Here is a 19,519-nt window from a genome sequence, read left to right as displayed (position 1 = left end):
CAAGCTAGGTAAAGTAAGTAAATAGGTAGGTGCCTAGGTGCATGTATATACAGGCCGCCTACCGCACCCAAAAGGAATCGGGCTCGGGCAGCAAAGAATTACTCCGACCGACACCCCGAGCGCTTATGGTTCAAGACCTTAGGAGCCTTAGGAGCCTTAGCCCAGGGTGATAATAGGCTAGGTGATAGGGCACTGAGGGCAGGCTGACCCGGGAAGCGGAATTCAGCGCGCTGCCGCAGTCTCGAGTCTCTTTTGGAAGTTTTGGGGCATTGATTCCCGGTGTTGCTGGCCTTTGAATTACTTCGCTTCCGATTCGTGGTGCCGAAGACCTTAGTACTCTGTAGGGCCGGGGACAGGTGAAGTGGCTCCACCGCAGGCCCTCCTGAGGATGTTCTGCTAAATACTGCGTACAGAGTAATTACACACTTCCCTCCCCGACCGCCAAAACCCATACCCAACTGCGATCAACTAAGATTCATCATCCATAATAATAATTGTTGTTGTTCCATTCCAACCATCGGGGACTTCAACTTGCTGCCTCTCTGCGCCACCTCAAGAAACGACAGCGTTCTCCCGCCCACCGCTTCAACTTATCAGCCATGTCTGGACAATTCAGCTCCGCCGAGGTGTCGAAACACTCGTCCAAGAAGGATCTTTGGGTCACCATCCATGAGAAGGTCTACAACATCTCTTCCTTTGTCGATGAACATCCGTACGTTCCCTGTCCAAATCTCTCCCAGCACATTGTCCTCGAAGACCTTCCAGCATCGTCCCCCACCCTTCCCAGCCCCACATTATATTGAGAGTCGCAATTCCCGTCCTCTCTTCAAGCCCCCGTCTGGAAGTGTGCTGTCTGATAAGGGAATCATCGCTAATGATTGTATCATTACTTATAGGGGCGGTGAAGAAGTCCTCCTCGATGTCGGCGGTCAAGATGCTACAGAAGCCTTTGAAGATGTTGGACACTCAGACGAAGCACGTGAAATCCTGGACGGCCTGCTGGTTGGCGATTTGAAGCGAGCTCCTGGCGAAGCTGCTCCTAAGACTGGTGCAACTGACAAGATCGCCGCTGGACCTGGAGGCCGATCTGATTCCGGGCCTGGCTTCGGCATCGCTGTTTACGCGGTTCTCCTGCTAGGAGCTGCAGTTGCGTACTTTGGATATAACTATGTGCAAAATCAAGAAGGCAAATAGATTGACGTTGTTGCGAAGCAGCAACAGTGGGAAGCAACAGTGGGATTGGGGTTGGCGTGCCCACGGACGACGACGTTGTGAGTGGTGATGTGAGTGGTGGCGCGAGTGTTGGTGACGGTGGGGGTAGGATGGGCTAGATGGGACGTTGCCAAAGGAGACAGGATCTCATGTATGAGGCCATGACAAAGAGACCTTTGTCCACTAGACAGGAAGACTGGTTTTGTACCTAGTCTCGCTGACAATAGAAACAACCAGAAGCCTGAACAACAAGGTCGAAGTCCAGTGGTTTCATATCTTATGCACACGGCGTGCAATTCTGGTCCCAGAGTCTTCCTCTCCGGGTGGCCGTCAGCTCCAGTTGGTCGACGCTCGATTTGTCCTCTTGTTCCCGGTATAGGAGGTTGGCAGGTGCGACCAGAGGACACAAAGTTGCTCGTATATGAGTCTGATAGCCATCAACGCTTCTCAGCTGCAGGGACCAGACCACTTTGATCTAGACGTTCGCTTACACGCTGCTTTCCTTTTGGTTTCCCTTACACGGTACTTTCCTTTTGGATTCCCAGGAAGTGGTAATATGGTTGACTTGGTTTCCCAGGAAGTGATAATATAGTTGACTCCCTATAAGCCCCAGCCGGCCTCGGCAGCATGTCCACAAGGCTCATGTTCGCCAGCACCATCTGATCATCGATACCTACTGCAGACCGTACCAGGGACGTAGTCATTTCAAGATAGATACCTGCCTGTCTGCCCACCTACCTCACCTTAATTAGGCAAGTACTGTTCAATGATTCAAGTTATCAGGCCAAAACCGGTGCTCGAAAACCCAAGCACTGACGGAGAAAAGAAAAAGAAAAGGAAAACTTCACTTCCATTCCCTATCCTGAAGAAGTTCAGGTGCGCTTGCAGCATGCATTAAGAGCGGTCATTGAGATGACAGCCTCCACTGGCTGTTCAAGTTCGAGTTCTTCGCGTGCCCTCCCTCCCTGCCTAAATAGACCAATTTCAGATCTCCGTCATTGCTATTTCCGCTCCACATGGCTAAACGACAGTACATGTGTGTAGGTCGAGATGTAGGATTACAGGCAAAGGTCGAAGTCGAATGAGGAATCTTTCCTCACAAGAATCTGCAGTGCAACAAAAAGAACGCACGTCGCTCGGCTTGCATTTGTTCTGGCATCTCTACAGTATCCGTCCGCCTGCCGTCCGAGGACAGCTGGACTCTTCCAGTCTCCAGGCGGTCATACCATGTTCAACTTGTTCATACTGATGAAACGTCTGTTATCTGTAGTAACTGTTCATACCGCCTCCTCCTCCTCCTCCCACACTTGGCGCCGGTCCTACCACACTCGTCGGCCGCTGGTTGTATGCCTGATATTGTGGGTGTGCAGTGCTGGATTGGGTAGGCGAAAAGGCTGGATATCCCGACGACTGTGCTAGAGGTGTTGACGGCCGCTCTGTCGGATTGGATCCAACCCCTGGAATGGGAGGAGGCCCGTGACTTGGTGCAGGAGGTTGCGGTACTTGGTAGTCGTACGTCTGTGGAGGAGCTGTAGAGGGCGGATAGACTGGGTTGAGACTTTGCTGCTGCACTTGGGGGATCGGTGCATAACTCTGCGAAGGCAGCGTTTGTTGTTGGGGAGGTTGCGAGGGAATGTTTGTGGAGTGAAGATCTTCGCTTGAGTAGTTTGAGGGCGAGTAGTCTTTGGTGTCATCCTGATGCTGAAGCTGCGCAACGTTTGGCGGTTGAAGGCCAGGGTAAGACTGGCGCCCCGGCCGAGAGGCAGGTGTGTCGGATGGCGGAGGGTGGTTGTACGACGGGTTCATTTCCGGGGGAGGATATGCGGCGTAACTGTCAGACTGTGATTGTCGACGTCCCGACACCTGTGATGGAATCGGGTACGAGGGATACGTCTCCGGTGGTGGTTGTGATGGATGCTGGTTGGACGGAGTATGGCTTTGAGGAGGAGGCGATGCTACAGGATAAGGAGGTTGGAACGATTGCTGAGGCTGCGGATAAGGTACCGCATTGTTGGGAGGTAACCCATCTGAATACCAGTTTTAGACCGGGACCGAACATTTTGGACCTTTTCAAAACTCACCAGGAGTATAGTATCTTTGGGGCGGATAGCCTTGTGGCAGACCACCTCCGTATCCATATGCTTGAGGAGCCGGGCGGCCATACTGCGCTGACTGTGCCATTGATGTTTCCAAAAGCGCTTCGTAATCTCGCCGTGCTTTTATGAATTTCTCATTTAACTGCTGGAAATCATCTTTGGAATAGCAGTCAGTAAATCTTGTCATTGAAGGTATCGTGCTGCGGCAAACATTACCTTTCTTTTGCGTGTATTTCCCGATCAACTCGATAAGTTTCGGTCTAATCGACAATGTGCTCTGATAGAGCTCAGTAATCTCCTCATTGTCTCTGACACTCATGTCGGCGCTACTGGTGCTTAACAAGGCCAGCAACTTCTCGACGTTCTTGATCTGTCCAAAGACTTCTGCTTCCATTTGTGCCTCCTTCTGCAACTCTTCCGTGGTCGGATCTTGGAGCTTTTCGACGTAGTTGAGTGGGAAAATGCCAGTCTGTCCGCGGAGCGAGCCTTTCCACCAGTCTTTATAGACAGATTCCAACACCGCAATGACATCCCCTTTGCGGAATTGTAATTCGCCGGGCTCGGAAGGCTGAAAATCGAATAACGCTCGTACTCTTGAGACTGTTGCAGCGGTCGTGCCCGACGGAACTGGGGGATGGGGAGCCGATTGCGATGATGATGACGGTTGGGCTGCGAGTTCAGCCGCCGGGCCGGATGGCTGGCTTGAAGGTCCAGTGGACTTATCTTGAACAGAAAGCCGAAGGGCCAGTTGTAATTCTTCCTCCTCCTTCTGCCGGTCATATTCGGTGATCTGTTTTTTCACCGGCGCCTGAGGAGGCTGTAGATTTGGGTCTGGCCACAATCAGTTTTGGGCGAATTCTCAAGATTGAACAGAGCACTCACTTTGCGCCTTCATTTTCATATAAGCCTGTTCCATTATTCCAAGCTCAGTGTTGCTCGAGAAGTCCTTCGTCCAACTCTCCATTCTTTCCAAGATCTTCGACTTGACTTGTTGGTGTGTGTTCTGGCCCAGGTCAGTGCCGAAGTGGCAGAATTGTGACCTTGTCAACGCACCCTATCGTTGGCCAGCCTCAGCAGCTGGTCAGTGAAACTTTTGGACGCCAGTTCCCTATGTATGGAGATGCCGCAATTCTGAGATAGCGCATTGGCGAGCTCGAGGGTGTATAGCTGGACGTTGGCGTTCCGGTGCGCCAGCCTCTTGATCATGGCAGCCACAACATCTTTGGCAATGCTCTCGTTCGATGACACTCGATCGCAAACATCTAGTATGTACTCCCAGTTCTCGGAAGTCAAGTTCTCGTCCGTTGCCTTAGCTACATCAAAAGTCAGTCAGTCTAAGACAACAATAACACTTGTGCTGTGTAGCTTACCAACGGCATCGTCAAAGGTGTTCTGCTGGGCCCGAAACATGATGGGCACGGAAGAAGTCTAGTTATACTCGATAGCAAGACAGGATTACAGTCTCGACGAGAGCATGGGATGATAGTAACAGAAAGTTGGTCTTCACGGTTTCTGATGCACCAGTGCGCTGCGGCCGGAGCCTAACCTGAGAGCCCGGTGACGCAAAGGAGGCGGGCTGATGAAGTCGACGCCACAGCTAAAGACTTAACACAGCCACATCTCTTTACAAGGCTCAACAATGTTGGCTCCAGTTTGATAACAACACACAAGAACCAAATTGTCGAAGGGGCAAAGCTTACGATCCGACCGAAACAGAGTCTCTTATTATGGAGGCTCTGTCGTTACATAGCTTAGTTCCCTGCTAATACAATTGAGGGTCAACGTCGTGGCTCATCCTTGCGTTTTCTCCCAGACCTCTAGATATTGTCCCGAAACTAGGGTGCTTACGCACTGAAAATAGCCATGAGACAGCCCATGCTGCTATCCGATTGAACGCCCTCGCCCAGTCGTCGTGTAATCGTAAAACTTCCTTGGATGTCGTAAAATAAAACAGTTGTGGGGTCGTGTCTTTCGGCGACGTTGGTGAAAAGGAGATATAAGTCCCTGAACTCGCTAGAGCGATGATTCTGGCCATGACGCCGTCAAAAAGGTGAGGTCAAGCCCGTTCCCGCAGCTCTATACTTTCTTGGATGGAAGTTCTTCGCGAAGATGCCCAACCCCTGGAGAAGTATTGGCTAATCTGGATGCAGACCGCTGATGGCTGACCGGTGCTGTTCTAAGCCTTGACCAGCCCGGTTGCCCATCCGAAGAACAAATAGCAGGTGCGAGAGGTTGTACAATGCATAAAGAAAGATGTTAGTTTCCTCGATTGGCCTTTTCCGCTGCCCTACTCTCTCGAGCCGACTGAACAAGAGGCGCAAGACTGGCAAGCGGGGCACAGTTTTGGAGGAAAGGATGCTGTATGCTGTTAGTGACTGGTGGCTAGGACGCTGATGGCTACTTACATGTAGCAGATCATGGGCGCTCGCTCGCTTTTCAGGTTCCACCTTCAAGGCGAAATGTAGAAAGTCTCGAAAGACCGGTGAGAGCGCCTGCTCATCCTTAATACGCGGCGTTCCGTACTTGGCGATCAGGTATAGAGCTCGCAGCGGCGATTCAGTCAAATAAGGCGGCTCTCCCTCGATCATTTCGATGGCCATGATACCCAAGCTCCAGATGTCTACCTTTCGACCATATTCTTTCCGAGTCACAACTTCCGGGGCCATCCAGTATGGCGTCCCCACCATTGTCGTGCGCTTGTTCTGTGTGTCATTAATCTGAGCACAAAACCCAAAGTCGGTGAGCTTAATGTCGCCTCTTTCCGAAAGCAGGATGTTGTCAGATTTAATGTCTCGGTGGATCACGTTCTTCGAATGCAGATGCTGCAGTCCGTACAATGTCTGAGACAATTAGCCTTAGATACCATCAGCGCCACCAAGAAAACACTTGCCTCCCTGCACACCGCTGCAATCTGACTCTCGCTCATAACGTTGAACGTCACCACATCGGTAAGGCTGCCGCCCTGCATATATTCCATGACGACCCATAAGTCGCCAGCGTGCAGGAAACTGTCTATGAAATTGACAATATTCTTGTGCTTGCTGTCTTTCATAACCAGAATCTCATTAATAATGAGATCCTTCTTTGGTTGTTGTTCCAAATTCATCTGTTTGATTGCAACACATCGCTTTGTGCCAGTTTCATATGCGGTGAAAACCCCGCCGGAAGCACCCTGTCCAATCTTGTTAAGGTTGCTGTACTTCGTGGTAGGGTCTCCTGGGCTGCAGATTGCTTTTAATCTAGCTGTGATATCCACAATATTGCTCTGCTGTCGCCTCGTTCGGGGTCTGGGGCCTGGGGCGGGACCGACCATGGCCACCTGCTGCGTGCCTTGTAGGGATGGTGACTCCGCCACGGCGGCAAATTGTGTTGGTGGATTGTTAGGGCTGAGCTGCTGAGGTAGGACCTTGGGCGGCACATCGGGCGCACCTTGCGCAACCTGACGCTGACTCCGACTACGGTCAAGCTGCTTGCTCTGAATGGCTTGTTGAGCCAACAACATTGCATGTTCCTGTTGCTGCTGATATTGAGCTGGAGATTGAATTGCTTGTTGTGTACGAGGAGGAGTAAGTCCAGGGCCTTTAGAATCAGAACGACTGCGTGCCGCATCTCCAGGAGCAGGTGGCGAGACTGGGGAGGAGGTCACCCAGGCTTGCTGGTTCGATTGTTCTTCAGTTGCCCGCAACGGCAAATCTCGCACGACAGGAGGCGAAGGAGCTGATCGTGCGGGCGCAAGATCTCGTATGTTTTGTTGAGGAGGTCTTGGAGGGGCCCGATGCGGCATCATGATAGGAGATTGACCAGATCTTATGCTAGACACCGGCATTCCCGAAGGGCCTTTCGGAATCGGTGGCGGTGCTCGTGGATTTTCGAAGCTCCCTTCATGGTTTTGCGGAAACCGAGGACTTGCTGGAGGCGACATCACACCGACCATTGGCGAATAGGCAGCGGAACTCGATCCAATGCTTGTAGTCGTTATTACGGGGCCGTGATGGCTGCTGTTGCTGCTCTGAGGGGAGTCCGAAAGCTTTGCATGATCGAATTTCTGCCAAACGCCATCATCTGTGCCGCCAAAATTGCTTCTGTAAGTCTCGACAATGTCCACCATCATCTGAGGATTCTGCTCCTGCTCAGTCTTGGGGATTCCACTATCAGATAGTATTCTCTGCCAATCCGCAGGGAGTCCCTATAATCGATCAATTAGCCGCCACATCGGGCTGAGGATACATGCTCGACAGATCAGACGATGGGAATACACTCAGTCGAACTCACCGTAAACTGCCCGGTCTGATTGTCGTAGCCAACGTGTATCATATGCATCGGGTTTTCGGGCGCGGAGATCTTGATTGTCCTGGGAGAGCCAAGCATGTTGTTGACAAAGCTGGAGAAGCCACTCCTCTTGCGAAACGGCCCTCCAGGTTTTGTTTGCCCATCCCCCGAGAACCTCTTGGGACTCAGAATGCCATTCTCTGACTTGGGAGGGGTGACTTCCATCATGGCAACGCCTCCAGGTCCAAATGTCTGAGAAGTTCGCAAGGGATGTTGTCGCAAGTCAGGGCTGGTGTTATTACAATTCGATAGAAGGGGTTGCGGCGCACTGCCATTGTGTTTCTCATTCATGCTGACGGCTTGGAACGATGACAGAAGTCCTGAGGCGTCGAAAGGCGCGCCGATCAAGTCGTTGTGACGGTCATCTGAGGTCTCAGGCGTGGGCGGAAAGGTATGTAGTACTTGGTGGTTGTTGGCGGCGGATGCGAAAGAGTGAGCGGATGGAAGGATGGGGGAAGGATCTCTGCTTAAGTGTTCCAGGGACGAGGTCGAGGAACCGTAGGCGGAGGATTGCGTCCTCTGGTGGAAATCGCGGCTCGAATGTGAGGCTGCTTGACTGCGTGGCTGAGGAGCTGACGGCGCTCTTTGAAGGGCTGCGGAGGATTGAGGTTTGCGAAGGGACTGAGCGAAAGTAAAGGCAGATGGAGGAGGATTCTTGGTCAGGGTTGCTCGACGCCGTTTGAAAGTGGTGCCGGCGTGGGCATCGGCATTCAAGTCCATGTTGTCAAGGCAAGGTTGAGCTGGCAGGTGGTGTCTTGTGTGAAGCAAGATGGTGCGGGCGGTGGAGTTGGCAGGAGGCGGACACGCAGCGCAATCACGCTGTGTGCCTGTGGTGCAATGCAGCCCAAGCGCAGCTGGACCACTGCAGGTGCAGCCCGGGCGGCGCAGTCAAGTGCCTCACGTTGGCAGCTTAACTAACCCTGTCCTTGTTCCCTACTGGACCCTGCCTGCCCGGGGGGAGAACAAGAAACAAAGCTGGAGGTGGCGCGCCGACCACTGGCCGTCGAGAGCGACAGAGAGACACGGTGAAAGGGGCTCTCTTGCGGCACGAATGACCCGGAGACTTGTCGCGAGGATAGGATGCCCTTCTGCCACAGACAAGAAGAGATAGAACTGAGTGATGAATGGGTGGTGAGGTGATAAATCGGAGTTTGTGCTTCCAACCAATGCTGGAGAAAACACAGAGGGAGCACAGCACAGCACAGCACAGCACAGCCCACAATCTGTCCAGCCTGAAGGTGATAGAGAAGAAGACACAGATCCAGCAGGCCTAATGAGTACGAAGGTCGAATAACAGGCAACGGAGTATGTATTCATGCCTAGTAGTACAGAGCACCTACTCAGTATATCTCTTCATTGCTATTCCTGACTACCACACATACCTCCCTACCTTAGGTACCTACACCTAGGTACTAAGGTATCCAGGCTGAATGAATTGTTTGTATATCCGTATCCACCTCTGTGAAAAACAACATCCCTTGTCAAGCCACCTCGTATATTAGCCTCACCTCGTATGATTTGATCCAACCAACACAACCCTAATTGTCCATCGTCTGAATACCCAATATTCCCCGTAATCAGATGCTCAAGCTGTTTGTGCCCTGAGTATCTCTCAGTACGTACTAGTACAACCGATCGATCCTTGCATCCAATCTGACCCTGGTCCTTGGGGAGATACGTATTCCCATCTGTCCGTTGTGCCCTTGACCACTATTGACGGACCAGTCGACAATAATTATTGCTGAAACCAGAGTGACCAGTCCTTCAACCCGTGCGGGCCATTGCCATCACCGTCACAGCAGTCGGAGTCTGGTGAGCCTGTGCTGTCACCGACGGCCATCTCCACCTTCTCACTGGGTTGACGGAGTAGTTACTAGGTAGGGATCTGCTATATGGACTTCCGTTGATCACAACCTTCAGCCGTCCAAAGCAGAATTGGCTCTGCACTGCCACCTCCACGTATCTAAACGGCACACATCTCGGGCCCAAAGGAATTTGCGGGTGAACAGCTACAGGCATGCCGGAGCTTGCACCTACGATATGCATATTACTCCGTCCATTGTTGTCCTTCGGCCTGAACAGGCGAAACAAATATAGTTCCGCTCCAAGACAAGCCTAAGACGCTCTCTACCCACCCCGGGCCGGCATCCCTGATTTCCTGAAACTGGCCAGGCCCGTCAGTCACGCCCCTGGCTGCTTTGCATCAACGGTCGATGACGATGACGACGATGACCTTTTCAACCCGTTGTGAGCAGGGACATGGGCTATAGGGTGCAGGAAGAGACGTTAGCCTAGTGCATTGCAACTGGGTACGGACAAGCCTGCTATGTGCATGTCTCCGTCCTTCTGCATACTCACTGGTGCCGACTGGACTGAAATTCTCCTTCAGGCTGGAGTCAATTTACAGCATAAATTCGCGTGTATTTGCGAGCCCTCTACGGAGTACCATGAGAAAGCTTCATTGGAAACTATGTGTAACTACGTCCAGGATCATTTTTTCAAAGGGCCCAATCTGAACCAACCCCTTCGAACATTTGCAGGCTTGCAGCCAGCAGTCATGGGTATAGCCAGTTGCAGGAAACAGCGCCAATGGTGCTCCCTGCCCATCATCAATTTAGAATTTCTTCCCGCTCTGCCGTTCATCTCGGATGTTGTTCCCTTTATTTCAGGAAGAATTGACAGGGTCGTGGGGCCACACTCAAAGATTGCCACGCTTTTGTCAACCTGTCACACAGTGCAAATGTCAAAGTCTCTAGACTCATGAAGAGGTGCATTTGCAGATATCACAATGTTTGGATGGATCTATCAATAATCAGAAGATGCCACAACACTTGACATTTTGTTTCTAAGACCCTACTGTCGGCGGTCGAGCGCTCGGTCCTAACGCACGCTTCTCCTGCCCATAGTATTCGATCCCGCGTCCTCACCATATGCGCTTGGCGACCATTTCATAGCGTTTGACATTATCAAGGCTGTCGACCCCTTCGCCCTTATCCTTATCCTTCTGCTGCTTCTGTTTCTCTCGCTCCCCTCTCTCTCGTAGTGCTCGCATCCCAGCAGGGTCATCTTCATATATCCACCGTTGCTTGTCTTCATCAACTTCAACGACACCCCACCCGCCAACGCGCCGGCCCCCCTCCACTTGATGTATCGGATCCCTCTCGCGTAGTTTCATTGAATGGTACCGATACCTCGCGAAGGCTAGCAGCATCATCCCGAGGACAAGCTTGCAAGCCAATAATATCAAGAAGATCATGAGAACCATTAAGACGGTGGTCAGGTGAGTGACAACGCGGGAGCCGGTAATGACTGCTGGAATGGCGTTGATGAGGTCGTCGACGGTCCTGGAGATTACCGTGCCTGTTGTCAATGGCATCGTCGATCTGACTGATGAATAGTGTTCGTGGATACTTGCAAGACTGTTCGATGAGGTAGGGAGCGTCGAAGGTACCCAGGCTGCCTTGAACATTTGATAGGTTTGAACGCTGGCCCGGATGAGGAGACAACTCAAAGGAATGACAGGGAGCCCCAACCGTTTTGTCAAGTTTTGATCGCCAAAAGCATTGGTATAATAATCCTTAGCAAGGACGTCCAGAAAACGATCATAGATCGACGGACGGGTATTGTTAAACTTATTGATGTAGGCGTGCTTGATCCAGTCCACCAACATTTCAGAACCCAGAACAGCCAGAAATGGTCCTAGGATCTGGCTGACTGCGGGTGCGTACGATGTTATCGAATTCACCACCGCAGGCACCAGAGTAAAGGACAGAGGAAGGATCGAACTTGACGACTTTGGTGGCAGGGCACTCATCAAGGGCATGCTGCTGTTACTGGCCAATGGAGCCACCGCCGTCGCCGATGAAGATCCTAGCAGCGCGTTCAATCCGGCGGTCAGACCACCTGTTTCCACGATGTTGCGAGAGGCAATTATAATAAGCATATGCCAGAGTTGAAATCGTTCGACAATGTCCGCACAAGTCAATTGAAAGAGGTTCTCCTTTTCGAATTTCTTGAACACCGTAGACTTGATCTCGACGAATTGGTTGGATAGGAGCAGAGTGATGAGCGCATTCGAGTAAGAGTTGACGGCTACATTAAGAGTGATCACCTGGTAAAATAAAGCCGTGGAATGAATAATGGTATAGATAAGAGCAAGGATGAACAACCAAAATGGTCGGAGAACCTTGCTGTGACCGTCCGGTTTGCGCTCGAGTGTTTCTCTAGAAAACAGACACTCTAGGACGTCCTGACCTATGGCCGAGAGGAGGCGATCGCAGACTTCGAGGAGGTTGTAAATGACGTATAGTTTGATTGCGGCCTGCCCTCGAATCCAGTGGTACATACGGCTGGCATCGAGCTTTAGCAGGATGAGACATGTACTTATGATTAGTAGTCCCTTTAGCATGTCCGCCTTGTTATCTGGTAACAAAGTGGACGGGATAGACTTAGATCTGCGATGATCTTTTGCATGCTTGCGATTGTGAGTCGGCCCATTCTGTGATAATTTGGTATCCCCTGGGCTGGGCTGAGGTACTGTTCGCACCGAGTTTTGCAGCACGCTGCTTCGACGACGCCGTTCCCACATTCTCCCAGCGCCATTGTACACAAACTTTGAGACGAAGCGAACCTCCGTCAGTAGATTGATAGCCCACGATTTCGCAAGAAGGTAGACCGACCTGAGGAGCCTAAGCGGTAGTATCGTAAAAGTGTAGAGCCAGGAGTCGAGACATGCAAGCATGCCAAACCAGAGTACGCTTTCAAGATGTGGAGGAAGCAGCAGGAAATTGACCAATCTCTCAAGTTTAGCCCGCGAAGACTCGTATGGGAAGTCGCCGCTAGAAGACCGGTGTAGGTAGAACTCTGAAGGTCGTTGTGAGGAGAGTTCGAGTTGCAGGTAGGTTGGGATTGACATGGGAGGCAGTGGGATCGACGGGGGCATCGGAGAAGGAAGAAGTGGACCGGAAGAGGAGTATCTTCTGCCGGAGCCATTCTCTATGCGTAGAGAAGGATCTGGCACCTTAAGAGTCGGACGCACTCTATCGGGTTTTGATGGGGACTGAGGGCTTTTAACCGAACTTGGAGTCGAGAAGGCTCGTTGAGGAATCCCTGGTCTTAGACTTGGACTTGTCAGAGGCCGAATGTTGTGGTCAAGAGCCTCTGTTGTAGGTTGGTGAGATTGTTGCTTGTCCAAACTGTCAAGCTTTTCTAGTTGGGATGTATGGAGAGGGGATCTCAATGTGTACACATCTGCGCCCGCAGACCCAACCATCTTTGCCGTAGGTGTTTCAACAACAGTGATATCAGTATCCTCACTAGCAGAGCGCAGTGAGCGATTCTGCTCCATGGGATGGATGGTGAGTGATTCGGGAGACAACCGAAGGGCTTGCAACTTCTCGACGGATAATCTGAGAACTCTCGCCTGCTTAAAGCCTTCGCCCATTCGCATAGAACCTGCTAAAGGTGAAGTTCGACCCCTGCCCGGGAGATTTCCATCCAAGTCAAGAGGATCTTTTTGATCTTGTCCATTTGCAAGCGCAGGTTCTTCTTGCGCATCAAACGCTGAAGTAGCACCATCTAACAGGGTATGTGGACTCGTGTCCGTAGAGTCGTGGTGGTCATTCCGACCTTGTGAGACTGACCGACGACGTCCATCTTTTCTAAACCCATAGTTGTCTCTGTAGTCTTTGTCCTGGGGCTCCATATAGCGAGTATCCCTTGTTTTGGTTTGCCTTATTGTCCTTCTCTTTTGACTGGCCAGATGGTGGACGATGCTGGTTGGAAGGACGTTGTGAATCTAGGGAACCAAGAGGCTTTCGGTGAGAGTAGGACTGTCAACGCTGCGACGGCTGCAATTGTAAGGCGGCTCGTGTTGAGCAGTCAATGTAGCCAGTTTGACGGATTGCCATTCTGTCCACGAAAGTGCTCGTTGCATATAACCTCAAAGGAGGATTTGCGTCCGTTCAGTTTGTTGCCTTGCCATTCGGTCGGTATCCGTATCTTATCACTTGCTCGGGTCTCGTAGCTCGTCGGCAAGGACTAAAAGTAGTCGAATCGAGCAGGTGGTGGCTCGAACGCAATCGGGACCAGGTGTTCTTTTATCTCCGACATGTGCTCGGACATAATTCTCACGCCCAAGTGCGGGCGAGAACTGGATTCGATCATCTTTGCTGGCATCAGCTTGTGTCATCCGTCCAACAGTCGAGTTGGTCACCTGTCAGCCCTCGTCATTGATCATGCTGGTCAAGGGGGCTGTGGGAAAGGACGGGCTTATCTGGCGCTCGAGGATGCTTTTCTTTTCGCTCAGTGCACTTTAAACCAAAGTCAACTCTTTCTTCAGAAGACCTCCGCCTAGCAGTCCCGCCTGTGTCCATTCGCAGGATTGGTGCGAGCGCCTTATTGTAACCTGAACTGCATGCTCAAGTGATATTGTCGCCACAGCTCTCCAAGTTCGACTCGATCAGGCTCGGCCTGCTTTCATGACATGATCAGAGATAACACGTTCCCATATTCAGAAGGTCCCTGTTACGCCTCTTTCTACTGACATTGGGGGACAGTCTCATGGACCGCGAGCAACTCTCTGGTTGGGGTCCTCCCAGGGATGATTTGGATGGACTTATAGGAAGCTTTGATGGCTTTACTTCGGATGCGGAACTCGACACAAGTACATGGAGTGGACGAGGTATTGTAGCATCGCAAGCTCTGTCGTCTCACTATCTTGTCGAATCGTCGAGCTCTGGTATCGTCAGATCCCCCCTCCACCAGCCGACAAGCAGTGTGCCTGCTTCAAGACCGTTGCCCCAGCGAAGGGCGATATCTGCTGGCCAAGTCACTCCGTTAAGCTATGGAGACCAAAGCTACTCAAATACCGCCTTTGAGCCACCACTACGATCAATCTTCGTATCAGGGCCTCCGACTGCCTCGGTCTCTGCAAATACGGCTGTGGCTTCACTGAGTGGTGCAATGTCTTCCAACACGGCGGGCCCGTTGGCTGCATTGACCAGTGCTGGCGGAAGCCGGCGTCTCAACCCCCGAGTAGGAGATCTTACGCTCGCCCAGTCTCCAGTCCCAGTGAATAACAGGCATCCTCTGCTCAACTTGGAAAAAGATGTTGATGATCCCACTGCAAACGCCGCTGTTTCCTCCTGCGATGGCCCTTCCGCCAACACTTCTGCCGCGCTCGCTCGGCTATTCATCACTAGCGATGGGGCAACTCCGGCCATATCTCGAGGCCCCTCTCAGATCCGTTCCATGTCTAGTATTGGCAGAAGATTGGGTGACACAAGCTCATTGACAGGCCACCTTATCCACAATGGCTTTGAAGCAGGCCGCCATTCGGATATCACAGTGCACGCGTTCGGCCAAAGCTACAGGCTTCACAAACTACTCCTCGACCGGGTACCGTTCTTTTCCTCGGCATTCTCAGGGTCTTGGTCGGAAAGCATGGCGAAAGAGATGACAGTGGTACCTGAAGAGATTGATTCCAACATCACCAAGAAGGCCTTCGAGCTGGCGTTGAAGAGGATCTATGGTACCCAGTGTTCGGTGCAGGAGGAAGAAGAAGCCGTCGGCTTATTCGCCACAGGTTGTTGGCTAGACATGCCTGACTTGGTAGATTTCTGCGTTGAAGCAATACTGCGCCAAATGCAGCCTGCTACACTCCACAGCTTCATCAAGCTGGTGACTAACAATTATTACGGCAAGGCTGGGGACCGTATTCTGTCTTCCGCGAAAGCCATGCTTTGTCGGGAAGGCTGGGAAATGCCATATGAATATTGGGACGAAATCCCTGCTGAACTGATTCGCGAGATCGTTGGAGGTGACCCCTTCTTCATCCCTGGTGAATGGGATCGTTGGTATCTGGCCTTAAAGCTGTTGAATCGACGGTTGAGAGCCAAAGCCGTCGAGGCTGGGCTAGTCTCCCCTGGTGGGCGATATCTCCATCCAAAACCAAGCAGTCTTCAGTTCTTCGCTGTCAGGTTCGACGCGCCCTATAGAATCGCGACACAACATCGATACGTGTCAGAACGGGATGAGGCCTGGATCGCCTTGTACACATCCCCGGAGATTGCGCCGCTCTTGGTGTTGCTCGACGAAGGCATTCACTATGTCCACCTTCGCTTTGAGCAGTTGCAACAGATTCGATCGCAAAGGGACATCCTCGGCGTTCCAGTCCTTCCAGAAAAGGTCATTTCTGATGCATTATGGATGTCGCTAGAGCTTCGACAGAAAGTGCTCAATGCAGGAGAGGGCGATATCGAGCTTGGATTGAGTGAATCGGCCGAAGATTATGAGGAGGCTGACCTTCAGACCGAGAGAACAGCAACGTCCAGCAAGGGCAAGCTACGGGAGCAGGACTATAGAAGCCCAACCGAGGCTACACTTGACATGGAGTCAGGATCGTGGGATGGCAATGGTAGGGCCCGAAAGTTCTGGATTCCAGAACATGATGTTTCGTCTGTGATGGGCGGCACGCGAGAAGCATCTGCAGCCGCAAATGCAACCATTGGAGCCGACTGGAGCACGCACGCAGCCAGGTTATCGGCAATTCTCGAGCCCACTGACGTCGCATGGGCTCTCGATTTTGCCACAGGGAATGTTGTCGAAAGTGGCCGTCCTCCCTCTCGGAGCTATTCTCCCACTACTCGACCACGGTACAGTTATTATCCTCCCTTCAGGTTCTCTGCCGAATTCCCCAATCCCCGGACTCTCAAGGATAGAAAGAGGGTCTACTCGCAGACTGTATGGTACGCCGGCAGTATGTGGAACCTGTATATTCAGCGAGTCAACACTTCGAAAGTCCAGCAACTAGGCATATATCTGCACCGGGCCAAAGACAAGGACCCACACGACGACCCGCTTGCACAATTCATTCCTACTGCTGTGGATGATCGTATCGGGCAGCTGGAGCGTGAGATGCTGCTTCGAAAGAGCGGACGTCGGACCCAGAATTGGCGGTCAAACGAGGCCGCGCGAGGGCCAGAAGGCGCACACGAGGACGAGCCTGCTGCCCCCTCCAACGACCTCGACTTTGCCAATGTTAATTCCACCCAAGACGGAAGTGCTTCGACAACACGTCGAGCGCGCGGGTCGGCGCAATCAGGAAAGACCTCACAGACCGCTGGCACGGTGCCGAGCGAGTTCTGTCCTCTCGGCTCTCAGACACTAGATTCGGACGACGACGACGAGGAACTGGTGCGGAGGCACAAAAAGTACAATGTTTCCGCCATTCCGCCTTATATGGACTCGCGGCCAACGATCAAGACGTACTTCAAAATCTACTCGCCGAGCCGGGCAGGGCGGCTCCTGAGCATATACGAGAGTGCGCCCGACAAATTCGACGTGAGTAAGAGCTGGGGCTGGAAGAGCGGCCAGATGCAACTTGACGATGGTCTTGGGGAATGCGATGCCAGCAAGGCGAGCAAGGAGGGTAGACTAAGGTACATGGTGGTGATTGGGAACATATGATTTCGGATGATACACGAAGAAATGCCTCAAAGTTTCTCCAGCAACCCTTGAAGGTTGCTGAAGCATGGATGACGAGATGACGAGTTGATGAGCAATGAATTGGAAGAGATATTTTCCGGTAGCGATGTTCCGATTTAGGAAATCACTCCGACTTGGGACACGAGATTCGAGACTCAAGACTTCCATTGCTTTCTAAGCGAGTCGCATCTTAATATGACGGAGGCAATTAATATGGATGTCTGACTCAAGTGTTGCACCATATTGGAGGCAACCTGGGGCGAACGTTCCCCGAGATATCATTGTGTCATCAAAACGTCATTTGAATGGGAACTTCTCGGAAGCAGATTCGCCTCATTGATTTACCTTCGTTGATTTAAAACCTGAACAATAGTCACTACCTACAAGTACCTAGGAGGTAGACAAGCCAACGCAACATAGGTTTTTATATATTGACAGCTATTTCAAACAATCGCGACTCAGCTTATCATATAAATACCCTTGGAAAGACTCGGAGAAGTTACAGCTAGCATTCCGGACAGGGCCGACAGCAATATTTCACTGACAATATGGGATCCGCTGATCAAAAGCCTGTCCTTCTCAACAAAGCAGCTGAAGGCATTTCGTACTTCACTCCAGCCCAAATCCCGGCTGCTGGCACCGCTCACGACCCTCAGTCCAGCGGCCAGCCTGTGCCGAAACTCTTCCAGCCGCTCACCATCCGCGGTGTCACCTTCCACAACCGGATCTTTCTGTCTCCTCTCTGCCAATACTCGGCTCAGAATGGGTATCTGAATGATTGGCATGTGACTCACCTCGGAGGAATTCTTCAGCGCGGACCTGGACTCACCCTTACAGAGGCTACTTCAGTTACACCCGAAGGTCGCATCACCCCTGAAGATAGTGGCTTGTGGGAAGACGGGCAGATAGGCCCTCTGAAAAGAATCGTCGAGTATGCTCACGGCCAGAATCAAAAGATCGGTATTCAGCTCGCCCACGCGGGCCGCAAAGCTTCCACGGTCGCTCCTTGGTTGAGTCTGGGGGACACCGCCCAGAAGGAGGCTGGTGGCTGGCCTACTGAGACTGTCGCACCCAGCGCCATTGCTTTCTCACCATCATTCCCCCATCCCAACGAGCTAACGCCCGAGGGTATTGTGAGAATCAAGAACGCGTTTGTTGCCGCAGCCAAGAGAGCTATCAAGGCCGGGTTTGATGTGATTGAGATTCACAACGCCCATGGATACCTTCTTCACGAGTTCTTGAGCCCGGTCAGTAATAAAAGGACCGACAAATACGGCGGATCATTTGAAAACAGAACCCGGCTTACTAGGGAGATCGTCGAAGCCGTTCGAGCCGTCATCCCGAAAGAGACGCCGCTGTTCCTTCGAATCAGCGCAGACGACTGGCTTAAGGGGCAAGATGAGTTCCCGGAGAGCTGGACAATTGAAGACACAGCCAGGTTGGCGCCAATTCTGGCCGAGCTCGGTGTCGACCTACTGGACGTAAGCTCTGCCGGTCTTCACCCATCCCAGAAGATCAAGGGCGGTCCGGGATATCAGGTTCCATTTTCTCTTGCTGTCAAAGAGAAGACCGGAGATTCTCTCGCTGTATCGGCTGTTGGCAGCATCACTACCGGGCCGCAGGCTCAAGAGATTCTGGGGCAAGGATTGGATGCGGTATTTGTGGGCCGCTACTTCCAAAAGAATCCCTTTCTGGTGTGGACTTTTGCCGAAGAACTTGGGGTTGAAATACAGCTGCCGCACCAGATCGAATGGGGCTTTGGGGGTCGCGCAGGCGGTAAAGGCAAGCATCATGCAAAGAACTAGGATGGGCCTGCTCGCTAAGGAGCGGTTGGATGGTGTACGGAGTACTGTGGACATGTGCTGGGCTGGAGCGACGGCGTCTGTGAGATCACTGGCAGAAATAGGCCCTTCGAAAGAATAGACACCATAGAGAGAGGCGGGGAAGGAAGTATACACAGACTTAGAGATCCAAGTTTGGCAAGATAGACAACCCATTGATATTTCTACAGCATACTCCATACTCCGTACAACACACCAACCCAAGTGGTTTCAAGACTGGTTTCGAGTGCACCTCTTCATCTTATTGGTAGACGCGGTGCTCGTATAGGATAAGCCTTTGGTGGCGGAGGCGCGCACGGGTTCCTGCATGAGGCGTGTCTGAAGATCTCACCCGGGCTGAAGATTGGCTGAGCTTGGTGCCTGGGGGCCTGAGTGATGGGGGCGCTAGTGCCGAAAGCAGCCCGATTGCAGGCCCCGAGACGGCAGCTTAGGGGCTAGATCGTGTCTAGATGTGTACGGAGTATGGCGTGGTTTGAAGTGCGGGCCCATCAAATCCCCGAGGCCAAACCTAGAGGCTGGCGACCCTCTTTGCCTCTGTTTTGACTGCACGGCCCC

The 19,519-nt window shown here is 52.1% G+C and overlaps 6 protein-coding genes across 6 annotated transcripts; 3 read left to right on the top strand and 3 right to left on the bottom strand.

The window, feature by feature from the left end:
- Positions 1–599: 599 nt before the first annotated feature.
- On the top strand, positions 600–1,194 carry A1O3_02611 (cytochrome-b5 reductase; the record flags this gene model as incomplete). Its single annotated transcript, XM_007732751.1, has 2 exons — positions 600–712; positions 897–1,194. The coding sequence occupies 2 exons, from the start codon at positions 600–602 to the stop codon at positions 1,192–1,194; spliced, it is 411 nt and encodes a 136-aa protein (XP_007730941.1).
- Positions 1,195–2,472: 1,278 nt separating this feature from the next.
- Positions 2,473–4,718, bottom strand: A1O3_02610 (signal transducing adaptor molecule; the record flags this gene model as incomplete). The annotated part of the gene is made up of 6 exons (XM_007732750.1): positions 2,473–3,239; positions 3,294–3,464; positions 3,525–4,139; positions 4,191–4,311; positions 4,362–4,621; positions 4,679–4,718. 6 exons carry the CDS (start codon positions 4,716–4,718, stop codon positions 2,473–2,475), a joined length of 1,974 nt encoding a protein of 657 aa, XP_007730940.1.
- Positions 4,719–5,564: 846 nt separating this feature from the next.
- Positions 5,565–8,357, bottom strand: A1O3_02609 (STE/STE20/PAKA protein kinase; the record flags this gene model as incomplete). The annotated part of the gene is made up of 4 exons (XM_007732749.1): positions 5,565–5,666; positions 5,714–6,148; positions 6,193–7,494; positions 7,581–8,357. The coding sequence occupies 4 exons, from the start codon at positions 8,355–8,357 to the stop codon at positions 5,565–5,567; spliced, it is 2,616 nt and encodes an 871-aa protein (XP_007730939.1).
- Positions 8,358–10,560: 2,203 nt separating this feature from the next.
- Positions 10,561–12,552, bottom strand: A1O3_02608 (uncharacterized protein; the record flags this gene model as incomplete). The annotated part of the gene is made up of 1 exon (XM_007732748.1): positions 10,561–12,552. The coding sequence occupies one exon, from the start codon at positions 12,550–12,552 to the stop codon at positions 10,561–10,563; it is 1,992 nt and encodes a 663-aa protein (XP_007730938.1).
- Positions 12,553–14,600: 2,048 nt separating this feature from the next.
- On the top strand, positions 14,601–17,105 carry A1O3_02607 (uncharacterized protein; the record flags this gene model as incomplete). Its single annotated transcript, XM_007732747.1, has 1 exon — positions 14,601–17,105. One exon carries the CDS (start codon positions 14,601–14,603, stop codon positions 17,103–17,105), a length of 2,505 nt encoding a protein of 834 aa, XP_007730937.1.
- A 566-nt stretch (positions 17,106–17,671) lies between these two features.
- On the top strand, positions 17,672–18,928 carry A1O3_02606 (oxidoreductase; the record flags this gene model as incomplete). The annotated part of the gene is made up of 1 exon (XM_007732746.1): positions 17,672–18,928. The coding sequence occupies one exon, from the start codon at positions 17,672–17,674 to the stop codon at positions 18,926–18,928; it is 1,257 nt and encodes a 418-aa protein (XP_007730936.1).
- Positions 18,929–19,519: the final 591 nt, after the last annotated feature.

The sequence above is a fragment of the Capronia epimyces genome (genome assembly GCF_000585565.1).
Source record: "Capronia epimyces CBS 606.96 chromosome Unknown aczIQ-supercont1.2, whole genome shotgun sequence".
Lineage (NCBI taxonomy): Eukaryota > Fungi > Ascomycota > Eurotiomycetes > Chaetothyriales > Herpotrichiellaceae > Capronia > Capronia epimyces.
Note: the sequence above shows the minus strand (reverse complement) of the source record. Positions and strands in the feature narration are given on the sequence as shown.